The sequence below is a fragment of the Saccoglossus kowalevskii genome, chromosome 14 (genome assembly GCF_978046115.1).
Source record: "Saccoglossus kowalevskii chromosome 14, keSacKowa6.1, whole genome shotgun sequence".
Lineage (NCBI taxonomy): Eukaryota > Metazoa > Hemichordata > Enteropneusta > Harrimaniidae > Saccoglossus > Saccoglossus kowalevskii.
Genome location: NC_140654.1, coordinates 12,586,473 through 12,606,614, shown reverse-complemented (window position 1 = coordinate 12,606,614; position 20,142 = coordinate 12,586,473). Strand labels below are relative to the sequence as shown.

The 20,142-nt window shown below is 33.3% G+C and overlaps 1 protein-coding gene across 1 annotated transcript; it reads right to left on the bottom strand.

Moving 5' to 3' along the window:
- Positions 1-845: 845 nt before the first annotated feature.
- On the bottom strand, positions 846-19,711 carry LOC102810197 (glycine receptor subunit alpha-4-like). Its single transcript, XM_085507462.1, has 11 exons — positions 19,699-19,711; positions 19,442-19,523; positions 17,173-17,300; positions 13,959-14,026; positions 13,185-13,408; positions 12,955-13,037; positions 11,200-11,352; positions 10,216-10,445; positions 9,740-9,901; positions 9,360-9,542; positions 846-1,124 (listed from the first exon to the last, which is right to left on the bottom strand). Exons 1-11 carry the CDS (start codon positions 19,709-19,711, stop codon positions 846-848), a joined length of 1,605 nt encoding a protein of 534 aa, XP_085363588.1.
- Positions 19,712-20,142: the final 431 nt, after the last annotated feature.

Sequence of the window (20,142 nt, the reverse complement as noted above, 5' to 3'; positions counted from 1 at the left end):
AAGTAGTTGAAATATCAAGATATCTAAATTTACTACCGTAGTCGTCGATATAGGTGTTACTTACCGGTGATATGTTGTATGTGGTGGCAACACCAATGAAGTATCATAAGAAAAGTACGGAAATAGAATGGAAGTTTCCAAAATGCGCCATGGGATATGTCGAAAACAAACGAACTGAAGTCTTCTGACCTACAAAATCACTCGTGGATGTTAAAAGTACCCAACCGTAGAACTATCAATAAATTCAACCATATAAACGCATTATATATAAAAACACAACAATAAAATTATATATATAAGATCTTAACACTAAAAGAAAAGTTGGATGACTAGAAACAAATGAAAGCGATGCTGCAGAAATTATGGTGCCTACAGCTGACGAAGATAGAAATAATTTTTTCTAGATAAACTTTTCGAACGTAGTCTACTTAAGTAAAAGTAAAAACAACTGTTCTATATATTAAAACTAAAAAAATATCAATTTTCAATCGCAACTTAGATAAATAATTATCACATCTTGGAGAACAATTTCCATTTAATACGGAGCTTACAGTTAATATTTGTTTTCTCAATGCCTGCCAAATTCATGTCGTGATTTGAAAGTTCGTGATCTCAGTGTGCAAGCACCTATATCCCGGTCTAGCACTATTGCCCGAGGCAACAATACTGTACAAAGAAATACGTATTCTTAATCAAACATGATTACGTCCTACGTACAGTTGGTACTATAAGTATAATGTTTGTGTGATTTTCAAAAATTAAGAGGTATATTGTGTGCTTAGCATACTAGAATACGAGAGATAATAATTACTAAGTGTACCTGACGGGTTTATGAACAGTGCTGTTCAATGGGATGTCAGGTAAACTAAGTCATCTGTCGTCCCCGTTTCCCAGCTGCTTGCACGTTTAGAGTTTACAAAGTTACTAGATTGTAATAACCGTGGTTTAGATGCAATGTTGTCAGCTGTACTGACAACAATTGCAACAATTGTGTAATTGTCGTAGTAATTGGGTTTGCCGAACCTCTTCGTACTTAAATGTTCACAATTTTGCATTTTAAATTTGGCACCCAGTACGGCGGCATTGAATTGGAGGTCGGAGTGATTGCAATCAGCTTTGACGTACTATAATATAAGAGATGATAATACATATTTATTAGCTGCAACTGAGGTGTATATGACGATTTGTTGTTATTTTGTGCCAATGGAGACAAATCTTCATAAACCCGAAGCTCACAATTGATAACTGTTTTTGACATCTCGAATCTGGGAGTTCACTTGTCAAATTTGTCTGCATGGGTCTTAGTAACAAGCACTGTAGTGGGACATGCAATGGGAAAACAGTTCTGCAAAGGAAGATAATTCCAGCGAATATTGTGTGTTGGTAGCTATGAAGTTGCCAGCAATCAAGCGCGAACGCGATTCGTTCAGCTTCCCGCTGTCACGCACTTTTAATATTATTAATTTTGCACACTATATATTGGTACATCACTTTGATTATAACGTACAGTTTAGGTAGATTTTGAAAAAGTAAATCAACGTTATTTTAAGCTATTTTGACAACTCATGAGAATTATTTATCTTCAGCTGCTAAAGGTCACTAATGTATCGCTGATAGATTGTCAAGCAGATGACACATGCAGATGCGCAAAGAACTTGCGTGATTACTAGAAAGACCGAGAGTGTGAAATAGACGCAATCATCTGTATTTGTATTATTTGGTTAACAGCATTGCCAGAATTGAATCCAATAGAATTGAATGGCATTTTTGTGACAATTCTTCAGTTGATCAGTCTACGATTTAATCACATGCATTTTTATAGCATACGATACTTAACGTGTGCTCTCCAACAAGTTAAAAAAGTGTGCCTATTGGTGTAAGAATCATGTATATATGTAGATATACAAACATGTATATATGTAGCTATACATAGCTTTAAGGACAAACTTACACAGGATTGGCGAACCTGGGTAAAGACATCATGACATTTAAATACTAAATCTAAATGCCCAATCTATGCATCACGTCGCTCTGCCTCATTAACCATGCATGAATTAGGACACGGACTCCCTCTGTTACATGCACATTTTGAACATGTAAATATGCAATCTACACGATTTGAAATCACGATCATGAAAAGTGCCTTGTCATTATTGGCAGAAGTATACCTTGGTCCACAACAGTTTTTGATCAGTGGTAACACCTCGTTCCCTGCCTTGAAACACATTGTTTTTTTTTATTTGCTTGTTGGGATGTTTCTGATGCCTTTATTTTTGCGCAAAGTATTAATGTAGTATCCAGGACAGGACATTTATCAGTTTTCTAATTGGTTCAACCTCATTAAATACTGAATAACAAAATGAATAAAATAATAAAGACATACCTAAAAAATGTGTTAATCCCGAATCCCGATTTATAATCACCCTAATATATATATTAATCCAGGATTTATAAAGAGCCTCTACAGAAATGTAGAATTCCAAGGCTGTCTAAATCACACTTGTCTACTTGTAATATGCAAATCTGATTGGCTGTCATTGTCATATGGTAAAAAAAAAGTATAGGGTTTCCAGCCCGCGATTTCTTTTCACGACTCATTAAAATTGAGGATTTTCCAATTTAGAAATGACTCGTGCGCAGCGAATTCTATCATTGTGGCAGGTGGATGTTTACACCATATTAACCTCAGTGAACTGAATTTTTGTTCAATTCTGTACAATGCGCGTAAGTTTTGAGCCTACACATGATGTATCGGAGTTAAGTTATGCACCTTTTCCAAATTATCAACTATTTCTTTTGTAGTTCATATTATTAATTAACGTTTGCCGGGGCTTAATGACTATTAAGACTGCTCTGTTGATTGAAACATAATGCTAAACATTGATTGACTTGTGTACGACATTTTCTATGGGACGCATGAAGAATCTGATTTTATTTTTGTTCTTGCTACATTTATTAGTTACGTAATAGCCTAGTAAATATCTCCACACGCTGATTACAATTATTTCATGTATGCTCATCTATATAAAGCTCACTATTTTCTGAGGCCGGCTTATCGATTTGTAACAAACACAAAATTTAAATGGACAAGCCTTGTAGTTTGAAAAGCTGTGAATAGAGAGATGGGAATATATCAAAAGATACGTTTCCAATCACGGGCTTACAATGACAGGATAACACGTGGAAGTCACAAACAACATGCAGGCAGAATATAAACAAGCAACATTTCATATTTAACAAACTTAGTTTACATATGCTATGTACATTTCCTCCATTTACATGCATGATATATGATATATCAGTATAAGTGTTCACCTTAGAAGAATTTATTTCTATGAAAACACAAATTTGTGATTCTTTTATGAACATGATTTATGGCATCGGTGTATGTAACCGTACTCATTCTGGTATGTATACAACTCAGAAAAATCGTGTCAACAGGTTACGAAATCTCCAATTAATTTTTATCATTTCCAATCGTCTTTTGATGCAAATTGTTTTGCCTCGGGTCAATTTAGAACATGCGGAAATAATCAATAATCTGACATCATTACCTGAAAAAGAAGGCAGTATTTCAATAGGTAAATAATTTATCTGAAATATGAGACTGAGGTGTACATAACAGTTACGTCGTTGTCGTCACATTCTTATGTACAATGTATTTAGTCGACACTTATATTTCATTTTCATAATTATATAGCATGATCATCGATCGAATGTCATTTATCCAGAGCCAATTGTCAGGATATGCCAATGACAATCGAGATTGCAGTCATCTTTATACAACAAGCGCTCCATCGCTTCATGCAACTATAGTAATCTGTCGTATATTGTTTAACCTAATGATTTTCGTTGTATATGTTATTGTATTAACATAGTTGTATTTTACTCGTGAATATAAAGTGTGAAATAATAGGCGGAACATTTTTATTTATGCTTAGTTTTATTTGTATCAATTGATACAAATGTGATTTCACTGTTTTGTAAAGATATAAATTTTTCTAAAAGCAATCAGTTCGACAACTAGGTGAGACAATAAGGCAGTGTTGTAAATTGCATGCACTGAAGACAAACACCATAATTTTCAATTCTTGTTATTCCACGGATTCAACGTCTCAACGGAAGTAACTATTCATTTGAGTCAGTGCCAAGTAAGTTGATTACCCCTTTAATGAATAGGATGTAATAGCGGATCCGGGACTAGTCAAACATCCGGACAATGGTGTCCAGTGACCATGGCATATTGCACAGGACGAGTAACGATGCACTGTAACTGACCTGTACAAGCAATGTTTGATTCAAATGCTCATAAAATATACCCTTATAACATATGGCAGTCATGTAATACAGTTGTAACGGTTGATACAGTTGTTAAGAAGTTATTTTGAAGTTCGGAAACACCAAACAACACAAAAAAGTTACCACATCCCGCTCAATACAAGACTGACAGACACACAGACAGATATACACGAGTACATTCACCAGACAGAAAACTGAAAAACACATTACAATGCATGATTACATTAACGGGATAAATGCATATAGATCTCAAAGAAAACAATATGTTTTGAAAAGTTTACATTCTGTATCCTCGAGAAAGTATCTACATTGTCACTAACTAATTAGTGGCGCCATTTCCAGTTTTCAAAATACTTTAATATACTTTTATTACAAAGTGGCTGGTTACGTAACATAAGATAATAGGGACATAAGGATATTGCAATACATTTTATCAGTCTGTGGCACGATGTATAGCAAGTTAATTGACATTCTACACTCAATGCCGCATTACTGTTACTTTCCGTTAATGCAGCTACAACTTTGTTTGTGTCATGTTTTATTGCCCAGTGTTTAATTAAAGGTCGAACATACAAAACACACTTTAACAACTATATCAAAATGCGGGATGATAGACACGCTAGAGGCTGTCTTGCAATGGCTTTTCGCAGTTCGCTTAATAAATACATGTATATTTATGACTGGTGGTACAGTTGTACCCTATCACGTGAGGCAATAAATTCTGCTGTCGGGAACTTCCGGCAATTGATTAATTTTCATAGATATTCTAATTAAATTTGTCCTCTGTCCTATAGAACTTGCCGAGAGATCGTTCCCACAACTGGAACAAAGCGCAGAGTAAAGCTAAATTTAGATTTGATAATCGATAGCCTCAGGACGTCAATATATGTTAATAAATAACCTCGTATACAACTAGCAGCTTTGCAGATATAAACACGATATGCCGAATATCATAACTTGTATCACGTAATTCTTTCATCCATACGGGAGATACATATGATAAAGAAAAGATCACATAGATTATGATCAAGACATTTGTTGTAGGATGATTTTCCTGTCTAACTATAAGAATCAAAAGCACAAACTACCGTAAATTGTTTTGACTATCAAACACATTCATTCTTGCTTCTAAATACGCTTCTGCTGTTCAAATCAGAGGGTATTGCATGGGCAACATGTGGCCATGGATGCAATCCATTACACAATTGGCAAAATGTCTATAACATAACAAATGCACACACTACATATTACATCAACAATAACATTAAAATAACTACCAGTAATGAATTTAAGTCACACACTACTTGTACTTGATCCTAGAGCACCATCATGTACGATGTTTTTCACGTGCAAACCATATTTGGGGTCACCGTGAATATTAATGAAATTCACTGGTAGAGCAATTGCTGCAGATATGTTATCGGATTTCTGCCAAAACGCCGAATTTGTAGAGTTGCTAAAACTCATTTGAGCCATATGGCATTGCCATCTTGTTATTTCAGGGAATATTATTCGACATTTCCGATTTGAGAAGTTGTTGTGCAATTCTTCCTCGTAACACTCTATGACGTAAACCGTAATCCTAGCTGAGTGGTCGTATGAGGGATTTAAATAAATAAATAACACAGACAAAAAATTGAGTAGGAAGTTAAAAGAAACATTTATTAAAAATCACACACTTACTCAAACGAAAAAGGAAAACTAAATATCTACCCAAAACTAGTTGAAGAACAAGTCATTGTCAATGACACGTCCCCGTTCCGTTCATATTTGAGTGAAATATACATTCAAAGCAGATCATGACAGAAATGCACCTGCATATGTACAACACATTGTACTAAATCTGAACAAAATCCATCTATGCATGACTGCGATCCGGTTCCGGAATTGTGAAAATACGTGATTTTGATGCATTTTCGGCCTTAAAATGGCCGCCATTTGGTTATCGTTAATGAGATCATGAAACAAATGCATATACATATTTGTGACATAATGTACCTTGTGTGTGTGAAGTTTGAACTCGATCAATCCAGGCATGTCTCAGATACGCATCAAGAACTGATTTTTTAAAAACAAAATGGCCACCAGTCGGCCATTTCGCACTTGACCCGAAAAAAAAAATGAGGTGCATCAAGGTCCTATTATGTTTAATGTATGTACCAAATTTGAACAAAATCCGTCATTGCATAACTGAGATCCGGGTCCGGAATGGTGAAAATGTGCGATTTCAATGCATTTTCGGCCTTAAAGCGGCCGCCATTTGGTTATCGTTAATAAGATCATGAAACAAATGCACATACATATTTGTGACATGATGTACCTTGTGTGTGTGAAGTTTGAACTCGATCAGTCCAGGTATGTCTCGGATACGGATCAAGAACTGAATTTTTTAAAACAAAATGGCCGCCAGTCAACCATTTCGAACTTGATCCGGAAAAAAATGACATGCATCAAGGTCCTATTATGTTTAATGTATGTACCAAATTTGAACAAAATCCGTCCATGCATAACTGAGATCCGGGTCCGGAATGGTGAAAATGTGCGATTTTGATGCATTTTCGGCCTTAAAATGGCCGCTATTCGGCTATCGTTAATCGGATCATGAAAAAAATGCATGTGCATATGTCCCATATAATGTGTGATGTATGAGTGAAGTTTGAACTTAATCGGTCCATGCATGTTCGAGATACAGGTGATCACGGACGGACGGACAGACGGACGAACGGACGGACGGACGCACACAGGGCAAAACATAAGTCCCCGTTTTCGGACTACGTCCGAACGGGGACTAAAAATATGATGTGCATAGTAGGTCTAATTGTCTCCCATCAGTTTACAATTGTCAACTTCTAAACATTAATAACCATTGCTCACTACTTTTAATACTCAACTAGAATGTAGAACAGAAGTAATAAACTTGAAAGATTCCGAAACATGTCATCGAAATATTATTATGCACCTACTACTTACATATATGGATGTTCAAAATACAATAACTACCATTACAAAGTCATGCACTGTCAAATGATGAACGCATTAGCGTGTATAACTCTTAAGGTTATTGTACAAGATTAACCTAATAAACAAGCATCAATGTCGTGCCCGCTCCTTTATCTCCTCACTACACATTAGTATGTGGTATCAGGGCTCAGACAAAACATTCTCTGAATTCATTGGAGATATTAAAATTATATGTTTGCCTTTACGTTGACTTTGACATATATTCGTCAATGTTTTTTTTTTCGTAATGTATTTCGAAATAAATTACAAAACTCGATTTAAGCCATCAATACTAAGATTAATCTCGTTTGAACATCCACGTGCTGCCATGGTGACAAATTCAGTTACTGAGAACTGATACTCCATCAACAATACACCTATACGAGTGGTATAATAGTTGAAAGCTTACAATGAAATATTACAATCAATAATGAAAGACACCTACTGATTTTATGCGAGTGCCTAACCGGAATTATTATTTATTTTAAGAGTACATTAATCATTCTTTCAACATCATTTAATAATATATAATCTATATAAAAGACGGCAGTGTATCGTGATGCTCTATATTAACGTACAGTAAATCTAAATTATTGGCAGTCGAGTGAATCCACGTTAATAATTATCAGTACATTGCACTCATTTTATTTTTGAAAACAGTAAAATTCATACATTTAAATAATATACACATATACTTTAAATAACATATAAATTACGTTCATAACAGTAACGTAGACACAGACTGGTATTTTAACATATATTCAGCAATCAATTGGTGTCAATTATAACTGTGTATTGGATGTTATCCTTATCAAAATGTCTTTAACAATTGAGAAATAGAACAATAATAACAATAATAATTTCACATATACAATACTATGCAAGTAAATGATAAAATGTTAGCGGAAACACTGTTTTGAGATCAAGGGCATAACTAAACAGTGGCCCGAGTTCAACATTTGATTATCAAACAGAAGCAAGTGAAAAGATAAATAAATAAATCTCGTAATTTTGTGTGTGTAATTATGCTTTATTAGTGAAAAGAAATCAAGAAAGGTTTCTTTTTGTTGATCAAATCATTAAAAATCATTATATTAAAACGTCCAGAATTCCCTTTTGTAGGGAAGACCGCCGAGTTAGTATCATAAAAAGAGTACGTAATAATAAACGGTAAGCGTTTCACAGGACCCTTTCACCATTTATCATAACCCCAACCATTCCCCTCCTTTTATTCGTTCTATAAGTCCTCTTCATGTGACACATACAATTATCTGGAGCGCTATATAATTAGATTGTTCGTTATTGATACTCCATCGCAAACAATATTTAGTTTATCTGCTATATCAAATTGTGATTTACCTTTAAGATTGATAATTGTATCCCAGATCCAATTCATATTTTTAACATTAAATACAGTTTTCGCAATAACGCTATTTTTTGTCTATCTTAAATCACTTGCGATGATGTTGCGAAAACTTTTATAGTAATTCACTTTTATATCAGCAAAATTGCTTTCACCATCTTGCCAAAAAGTCGGTGTTGAGTTAAAATTTGTTTACCAATTGTTATCCAATGGTTTATCTATATCATATGTTCAAGAACGTTTTATTAAAATGTTCAGTCGCTATATACACTGACATCGTGACAGTGACAGTATGTAATAGTAGAAGAGGTAAAAAAGACACAAAATATTAAATGATATGAAAGTCGAGTTACTATGCAAACGTGGATAGTAGTCATATTATCTATGGTATTTGTTTGACTTTTTCGGTATTGCTAGTTGTTGTTGTGATAATCTTTTTCAAACTGAAGCATGAGAGACTATTAATGAGGTGTTCATTTTTTGAATTATTCATATTTTAACACTGATATTGAAGTCTCCACTATCACATTTACAGTATGTATCAAATCTACTGATAGCGTCAATACGCATATGTTGCGACCAATAAATTGCTTACTGTCATTGTTAATCTGAACTCACAATGACTTCTAATACACACTGTGACCCTCCATCATTGCACCCAATGCAAATAGGTTGGCCAATAAAACACATTAAATACCATAAATGTGGCTGGAAATATGATTCGACTGTAGTAATCAATTTGTTCAGGACTTAATTCACACACAGACAGGCAGCTTCTTTCAGAACCATAAGATAACTCAGTGGCTGAGTTGTCAGATCCTCTAAGCGAAGATTCAGCAGGATGTAGTTGTTTTTGTTCATCTCTATTTCCAGTGTTGGCCTACATTGAACATATATTAATATAGATATATGTCAAAAGACATTGACAGAGTGAAATATAACTGCTAAGATATCATCAGGTGTAATTTGTTTCTGCTTGAAAGTAAATCTCGAGAATGGGCAAACATAACATCTATAAACAAACATGGTAGAATCTGACCAGCTCATATAGAAACACTGTCTACTACACACACTTACAACAGTGCTTTGTTTGTCTTTAAGTGAACTGACCATTTCAGGTGATGTTTGCTTTCGTCGACTTTGCCTTTTTATCCGTAAACTAATGTAGTTAACAGCGGCGTATTCTACTAAAGCAGCGAATACAAAAACAAGACATGCTGACATCCACACGTCGATTGCCTGAAATAGAGGATACGATAGTTTTATCTCAACATTATTGATATTTCCATGACACAATATCGTATGTACATAATATACAATACATAAAACATAAAAACTAAAAGTTAACCTACCCACTCTGCATTTACATCCCACACCTTTGCATGAATATGCAACTATTATTTTTGAACTTGTGACCTTGTTAAACCTATCGTCCAACCGAGTCAATTAAATGTGATCTAATGATGTTCTATACAATATACCCATATCATTTATATATGGTTACTGGTTACTGGTGATATTTATTGGGCAATCGTACTTGATTCAGATTTTACCTTCAGATGTGCTATTTGTGGCATCGTTCCATGGATTCCATTCATCTGTGTACACAACGTCAACAAGGCAGTCATCACGAGTGAAACACGAGCTGGTTCAGAGTTCGGGTTGATCCAAAACGAAAACCATGACAAAACGACAATTAGTAAGCTCGGAAGGTAATTTGACATTATAAACATCTCTTTCTGTCTTTGTAATCTGAATATCGCAGTAAGGTGTGAGAAACTACCTGTAAAAATATTAAATGTCATCAGCATCCCAGACAGTCTGGCAAGTGGCATATACTGAATGTTGTTTTATTGTAGTTCTAGATGTGATGTTTGTGAAAGTAAATTAGATTTTGCAGCTAAATTGGGGTTTTCAATAGGTAAGGTATTGAAACTATTGTACATGCAGTAATTCAAGAACATCACGTTTACACACAATGACACAATCACAATTTATTGAAAAAACAACTGCAAGCAGAAATATGTGGATTCAAGTCATGACCATAGCACAATCTGTTTATTACAACAGTAATAAATCATCATCAAATAATACTATAATTTGTTTCTAGATCATGTGGCAGAAGTTTATATATACGATCGTTTATGTTGTTAATTAAATATGACTACCAAAACTTGGGGTTAATAATATACCACCAATTATGTATTGGGTGTCAATACAACACAACATTATTAATTGATTGATAATATCCGAATTACATAATACACTTGGCTCCGCAAAGTGTTGAGCAACAACATAATAAGTAACAGGAATCAAAACACAAAATGAGCACTATATACATTTGAAAGATTTATCATTTCATGCATGTGGGTACACCATTCCCTCTACATTGTTAATTTACCGTACAGTTTATAATGTCTGACACCTAGAAAAGCTTTTCCAGTGTGTACACATTGTACTCTGTTATACTGTGGCGTAAATTTGATTATTAGCTTATAAGAACAAATCTAGTACTTCAAACGCTAAGCCATAATTACCTGTTGTGTAGTTCCTTGTGATTAGCTGTCTGACAATTGTTGCATCAACAAACTCAAATTGTGGTAATGATATCCCTTGTGGGACTGCAAAGGCTTCAAGATCATCATCTTCTGCTGCCCATTGCAGAATCACGTCATCAGTTGTGTAAGCAACTTTACAAGAAAACATATCAAATGCTATAATGTCTTAAAATATACGAACTGAATTCAAACTAAAGCAAGCGATTGTATTACAAAGTATTTTCATTTAGTTTGTGCATGATTTTATATGCCAGTCGGATAATTTCTTCAGATTTAATATATTTCATCTGTGCGTTTCAGCTCTGAAATATTTTGCGAGATACAATACAGTGTGTAACGTTTATCACAGGAATTTCAGACTGAGCTGACATTTTTATACCTAATTCTTAAATAGTGTTTTTGATGTAATTGTCCTCATTGATTCATGGTTCAATGAAAATATTTTTCGCTATGAAGTTTTTGGCAGACTGCAGTTTGGGATGCACAGAGATAGTCTTGGTAAACATTGAATCTAATTTTTATTTCTGGCGTTGTTCAGAATATAAAATCATTGCTAAAATAGTATAAGTCAAACTATGTGCACTTGTATAGTATAAATTATAAATAAATTTGAGTGGTCCCTTACAGTTCACAACTCAATGTGTCCGAATGGAAGTATTTGTATGTCTGAACATTGTTACACTAAACCACAATCAATAGATGATCGTTCTTTTATGTGAGAGCATTAATGTTTCAAAGTGTAAGTTTTAACAACATAAAATGAACATTTTTAGATTTCACATTTTGTATTTAGAATACATACATGCATTTGATTTAGATCCAACTGTAAATTACACTCACACATTATATGTCTATGGAATCTTGGTATCACCTGCTATATCTATAAGTTTCACAGTATGGGTTTGTTGGTGCAAGCCAGAATTTTTAGACAGCAATTAGGCCAACGTTTAAAGAGTATGAAACAAGTGTAATAAAATGTAAAAAAAATAACACGCATCAATCTAAAAACAAATACATCCCAAACATAGTAAGATTGGAAGCTCAGGAAGTGTATACTCCACACATAATTGCTGGACAGTTTGTTTTGATTCACGACAATGATGTAACTGACTGTCTGGATTTCTAGTTTTAATACTTTCAATAAGTTTACAGAAATGTTCAAACAAGCAAATGTTTTAGCAGCTTTTAAATGTTGCAAGCTCTATGAAATTGTAAATTACAGACCAATATCTCTGCACTTTAATATATATCAAACCTCATAAATAACTCTTTATTGTTGAACATTTTAGACTGTAATAATTTATTCAATAATTGTCTAGAATTCGGTCTAATTGGGCCTTTAGGTTGTACAGTTGATTATGATTACTTAGACCCCCACATTTTATGAGTGAGTTGACAATATCTAGAGCAGGTAGCCATTGAATCAACATACAAAGAAACCTTTCACTTGTCGATGTAAGTTCTTGCTGACATTGGCATTGTGATGCAGCTGTGAATTGTGATTAGGGTTATTGTTACAATAAATATTCATTATTGTTTTTTTTCATATTTCTTTATTTGCATAATTTTATATTATTTAGCCCTCAATATTTATTACTACTGTGTATTGCCTGTTGATGCTATATTGCATGTCTTCATTTAATAATGTTACCTGAACCAATGTATCATCAGTTCTTATCAGACATTCATATATATATATATATATATATATATACTAATAAGAGTAATACATACAACTTTCAATCTCAATGTTGCATTCCTGTTCATCCATTGGATAACGCTCTAGTCGCATCATACAGGTTAACGTTATAGTGAACCTGTCAAAATAAATATAAAATTTGAGAGGCAGTATGGTAATCATTGTTTTGTGTGTTTTCATTTCTCATCTATAAGTGTATTCAATGTACTATGTCAATTAACTCACTCTAGATAAGTTGCATTCAAACTTTGAGAATAAGACATACCTTGCACTGTGTAGTACAGTTCCATCAGGATAAATACGTAAAAGTATATTCTCTGTTGTCAGTTTATGAAAGTGTCCAGACTTCTCATCTGGGAAAAAGAGTGGTGGTATCCAGACTTCTCTAACTCCATCCGAATGAAATGTCAGTATGTGGTTAGCGGCATCATGGTATCGTAGTCGTGGATCGTTCCATCGCGTGCGAAGGAATAATGTAACAGTATAATCCTAATGAAAAACCATACGAAAATGCTTATATGAACATTTTAGTAATCGATTCTTCCAGACACAGTAACAACGTCTAATTATTGTATTGTAATTTTAATTCCGCTTTACACTCTCAATCATTCAGAACGTTTTCATGGCAGTCTTGCGAAAATACTCCGACTGCATTTATGTTTAGTTTGAAGCAAAATTCGAGCTACTTGAGGTTTAGTAAAGTATTGTAAATAAAACAGAAATATAATACGCTGACCTGTTTTTGTATTGAGGTTAAAGCAAAAAACAAATCAGATAGACCCATGCGCTAAACTGGTATTTCGCACACTGGCTGATAATTTATTTATTTTACCAACATCATCGATGCCATGCGTAGTCCCAAACATCTGATATATTTAATGTAGTTTAGATATGGTTTAAGTGGCAAAGTGCAATGTATGTATTAAGTATACTTGTCGCACTGCATGCAAAAATGCAATTGACACATATTATGAGATGTAATGTGTAGATTTTGGTATGTTATTTAAGGATTCCTTATTAGTATCTCATATTTACTCACCATTTCCGTTCCTGCTGTTGCGTGGAAGCTATTAATATGCACGCTGGTTGTTACAACAACTGCTGCTCCTGGGGATGAGTGAATAAACTGTTAGTATTCAATTATTTTCTCTCACAAATCTCAATACGTACATTAACTTGAATTGGTTCATACGATTCGAAACACGCATTGAATAAATGTAGGACGAATACATCAACAGTAGCATTCTATTTAGGGTAGACATACATACAGCTTTTGGTTAAACAAGGAACAGGCAAAATAAATGATCGGGATAACTACTGTTACCGAGTCCTACAACATTTTATATATATGTATATATAATGCAAATTAGATTCCAAAAAAACGTTAAGCTAGGATCAGAATAAATTTTGCATTTACCTCTTCTTCTCGTGAATTTATATACAAACAACATTCTGTGATTAAAAATGGTTTCAAATGGAATGTGCTATAGAAGTGCTAGCACGTTTATTACGCAATGCGTGAATTGAGTACATTTGTCACGTATATCATACACAAGCTTCATATGGATCAATCAATCAATATTCATCACCCTGCTTTTTTGGCTAGTGGAAGGCCTTTTAAACAGGTGGTACAACTACTGTTATTCTGCGAGCATGTCAGTAACAGCATAGTTATGTGGATTTCTTGCTTTATACTAGGTGCTGGGGATTTCCCTTGTTATCCAGTAATTATTTAGTTGTTATAGGTTTGCCTTATTTTTTGAATATTCTCTAATCAAACGTTGGACAAGTAAAAACCACATTCGGAAATTATGTTTGACATATATATATTCACAGATGGCTTTGTACTAGTGTAATTATTTGAGTGATACTACAAAAAATAGTTTGCAACTGTGAATGCGCGTACATCACACGCTATTTGTAACTGTTTTGTGCAGATACAGTGGCATGTCACATTGCCGTGGTCGTAAGTTATGTTCTCGTTTTGCATGTTTAATTGTTCGTTATGAGCCTGTCGCGGTTATTTGAATTCCAGAGGAATCTCTTTGCAGAGAACATGAATGTTGACGTGAAATCGATATCTCATTAATCGAAAATCCTTACCACGCCATTCTGTTAATGTATGGCTTCATTAAAACTCTAACAAAGATAATATATATCACCGACACGATCAGTGATAACATGACTTTGTTCTATGCTACCATATTACTTGTAAATCTATTAGACCATGTATTTATTTGTTTATTGTGAGAAACAGAATCATATTCATATTTTTCAAGAACGTACATTGCAACCATCTGTCCTTGGTCGTAACCAGAGCTGCAGCATAAACAGATACAGTTTTTTCTATGGTTTTAGTTATCGCAAAATTAATACCAGTACATATACATTTAAAATATTTTTATTTATAATTTTGAAATATTGCTAATTATTAGTGTGTTGGAACTATATAATCTGTTTGAGATGCTTATTTTAGAACAACATTACGACCTTTCACTTGATACCTAAATTATACTATTTAAAGCCGTAATCACAATGAAAGATTATGTTTATAAAACATAATTAAGTAACATTTGAATATGGAAGAACATGAAATATCAAAAAAGTTTGATTCTGTTTTGCACATATGTTTTATTTGTTCGATTAATTGCTAAGAGACATGAAAAATAGACTGACACTTGTTTATCTGTTATATAATATAACTTTATTTTCCTAATATTATGCTATTATGTTTTTCATTAAGCGTGTGTGCTGACTGTAAGAAAATGCATTTGTGAGCGTGAATTTCTGAAATTCATTATTTTAGCAGTACAATTGCTCTGTGTTACAACTGTGTCAATATGTTACCAATCTGAGATCAAGTAAAATTGATTGGCTACTCATCCGTTGCATCAGCATATCCATTTCTGGCCTAAGTAGAGTATGTTTTAATATTTTGCGTGAGGACGATTGATCTCAAGGTGAACACGTGACTTCCGGAGATGCTCTGTTTAACCTCCAACCAATAATAAATTCATTCACATTGTTACGCTCTAGATCATGAAACGCAACACACTTTTGTATTCGACTTCCCTGATTTACTGAGTCTACTGTTTTATGCCTACGTTATGATTCCAGTAGGTAAATCACTAATAAAGTTTCATATCCCAAATTCAACTTACCCCGGCCAATGTCCAGCCAGGCAACATCATGATAGTAAACTAAACGCAAAACTTACAAACAAATATATGTAACAAGTGATCAGTTATTGGGTGTATTTACAATCAGTCTCTGAGTTTTTACTACTTTAAAATATGAAAATCATAAAATTGAAATTGTAGATATTTTCTTATTTAGATGACAGTGGAAGTTACACTGTTTCATATTCGATATTAGGTCCGACGTATGAATGCAACAATGGAACACGCCTTTTACGATAATAAGTCGTTATTTAAACAACCTTGAAAAAGTATTCCCATAAACATGACCGTTGGATTATTTATATACATCAAAGCATTCTTTGCTATGTTCCTGAAAACAAGACCCTGCGTTTTTTTGAGATGTGACTGTACTCACGCACAATAGACTATTATGCTAAATAGGACGTAACAATAGATGGATATATTTTATGTACAGGCTGAGTTAGTATATTCCATTCTTTCTTTCTTTCTCAAAAAGCTGCATTTATTACTGTAACTCTGAATATTGTTACCATCATTGTTTGTGCCAGTGTTTTAAATGATGATAAAAAATAAATGGAATTATTTCATTTCAACTAATTTATTTCGTCGTCAAAATTAGAACTATGCTACCTGCATGCTGTGTAGATTTACGAGAGCAATTAAGATAATGGCTGAATCAATAAATATACACTGTGTGACACATATGTTTTCACCAATATATTTTCTACGCCAATATTGCAATTGATACATTTTCAGAAAGATTACTCTATTAAGTAGAATGAGATACATTGGTTACCCTGGTTTAATATGGCTATTATAATTTGAGTATAATATTGTATGCGAAATATCGACGGCTAAACGTGTAATGTCTCGACTAAAATTCCAAATTGTCATGACTGTTCTTGGAATAATAACTATTAGTTAAATACATACAGTTGTATATTATTTTTTTTTGGTGAAAACACTAATGAATATTTAATGATACTAAATGTAAACGTTGTTGTTCCCATTGATGTGAACACATGACCTTTGCATGTAACACTTACGAAGTGGCAAATACAAAAGTAAATCAACTGAATGATTTAAGCTTACCGTGAAAATTCGGTCTGAATTGTTTATCATAGTCAGCTCCTAACACGTTGCTCAAATTTGTTATTTCCGGTTCCTTTGCGGTGTCCATCGCCACTGGTGATGTGACATCATCCATTCGTGTCATGTGACTATGTAAAATAAAACATTGACATTTTAATTGATACTTGAATTACACAAACATGAAGGGAACATGCTGTATTGTGGCTGTAATAAGTAGATCATTCATTCACCCAAACTTCTTCGGTAGAACATACCTGGTGTGTGTGTATGGATGCTTGTAGTTTCAATGTACAAAGCGTTAGTGAGTTTATTTCAAACTACCATATTCATATTGATGAAATGGTCGCACGCCTGTAACCGTACGTATAGACGATAAACATATTGCTCTTATTTGATTGAATGCTGGCACACCAACAACACAATTGTGAATATCAAGTTGTAGGGTTAGCAATTAGTGTAAATGTAATTCGATATATTTAAGAGGATATACGAGGATTTGTCATTTACCTTCATGAAACACGAGATTTTTTTTGTTTGAATTTGTTACATGAAAACTAGGAATAATTTGATCAAATTACGTTTTCATAATTACTGCAGCAAATTACGACGACATTGTTCTAGGGTCGTCATTACAAATCGAAACATTAGTTGACGTGGAATGTATCAGTCTTTACATCTTTCAGAATGTAACTCGTACATTTCACAACACAAAGTTACAGTGGGCTGCTGAGTTTAGGCTGAACCTTGAAAAGAATGCACAATTTTGTGCACACTAAAACTCAAATCGTATAATATATTTAAACTATGTTGTTTGCGAATGAACGAACATAATTCACAGTAATGCTAGTGCATTTAATTTGAAAAAAAATTCAATACAATACAGCATGTCTGCAGTACAACAGTATACACAGTACCTTGAAAAGAATGCACAATTTTGTGCACACTAAAACTCAAATCGTATAATATATTTAAACTATGTTGTTTGTGAATGAACGAAAATAATTCACAGTAATGCTAGTGCATTTAATTTGAAAAAAAATTCAATACAATACAGCATGTCTGCACTACAACAGTATACACAGTACATAAATATAAATAACAGTACATAAATATAAATAACAGTATATAAATATAAATAACAGTATATAAATATAAATAACAGTACATAAATATAAATATCAGCCTAAAACAAAGCAGAAGACATATAGAAATATTCATTTCATTTAATTTCAGAAAATATTTAAAATGTAACCATGGATCGTCTACCGGCAACAACATTTTTTCTTTTTTATCTTTATAATATGTGTGTACTCAATTACACTAGTTTATGTATATAAACAAACATAATTTATTCGAATACTATCTATACGGATGTGGACGTTCTCGATTTAAACAAAATAAAAGACGTATGTATAATTTTACTATCTGAATTTGTTTTATTATTTAACATTTTGTGTTGTGGATGATATTTCCTCAAATTCTGGTACAGATATGGGTAAAGTTACCATGAAAACGTAAATTTCGGAATTATTGTGGACATGGTTTCCACGGAATCAAAACTTTTGGGAATAATTATAAATGAATAGTTAGGATCTGCATAGTGTTTCTATGGACACGAAAATGTTATGTTCAAAAAGTTAAGTCAATTGAATATTTCACAAATTTTAGAATTTTGGTCAACTGTTTTATTTTTACTGTATTATATACCACATAAAACAATATTTTGTCAATGATTTGCTTATTAAGAATTTAAATGCCAGACATTCGTACGATAAAATTTGTCAATGGTGTCAACACGATCTAGCAGAGAAATACCATCTCAAATATCCTGCATTTGATGTACTCCCCGCTCACAAATTTCACTCTATTGGGTTGAGTTGTATTTACTGCCACTGCTACAGTGCCAATTACAACGCTGTAACTTATGAGAATACGATGACAGACATATAATAAAATGCCAGAATGCATGCACTTCATCTTTATTTTATCAGTTCGTCTGTCGTAAAGTTGGAAATGTTACGATGAAAACGACAAAGTTGAATATTTTATACGAATACTGATAACTAATATATTCTACAAAAGTATGTGTCTATAGTCATCAACACAGAAACAGTGTGCAGAATAAAACTGAATAATTTAATGTAATGTCTAGATGGTTCTCGTAAAGATGACATGCTATCATATTAGTTATATGTCAATTATAAATACGAATAAGTCATTGTTGGACGAGAAACATGCAATATTAATGTTTGTTGGCCTTACGTCTTACCTGAACAGTATTATTATAACTGCCGCACGTAAAAATGTCATACTGAGGTAAGGTAAAACGTACTCTAAAGTAGTGTACACGTCTGTATGAAAAGAATAAAAACGATATTAATATTGTGTTAAATGATATATATTCTAAAGGCGTATACGTGTGTGACATTCATCTTCTTTGCTTCACAGAGATGTGTTTCTTAAAGCGAATAATGTAAAATCACTGAGACACTATCACTGCGAATTAAAACACGGTCACTTGCATACCAACGTACGACATGTTATTCATATATCATTCGTTATTAGCGCAACAGCATACCGTATGTACCGTTGCCAACACCACAGTCTGTGAGAACACTGTTACCTAGACTAAATAGCACAGTAACAACATCGCGTAACGCTGTCGATCAGTGTATAAGTAATGGCAGGTAATTTAGAACAATCACTTAAATACGTTATTGAAAAAGAGTCAGACACGATACAATCATGTAATTGATTTAATTAGTATAATTGTTGCAAACTGTGTATAGCAACAAATAATACGCGTTAACTGACTCGCACTGATCAATAAATTTGGAGAGTAGAAACCGATTAATGTAATGGAATACGACAAAAATATAAGCAAAAATTGTATTATGAACACATGTTAGGATACTTATTTGTACTCACATTTCTAAGATATAACCTACTGTATATATAAAACGTTAGACG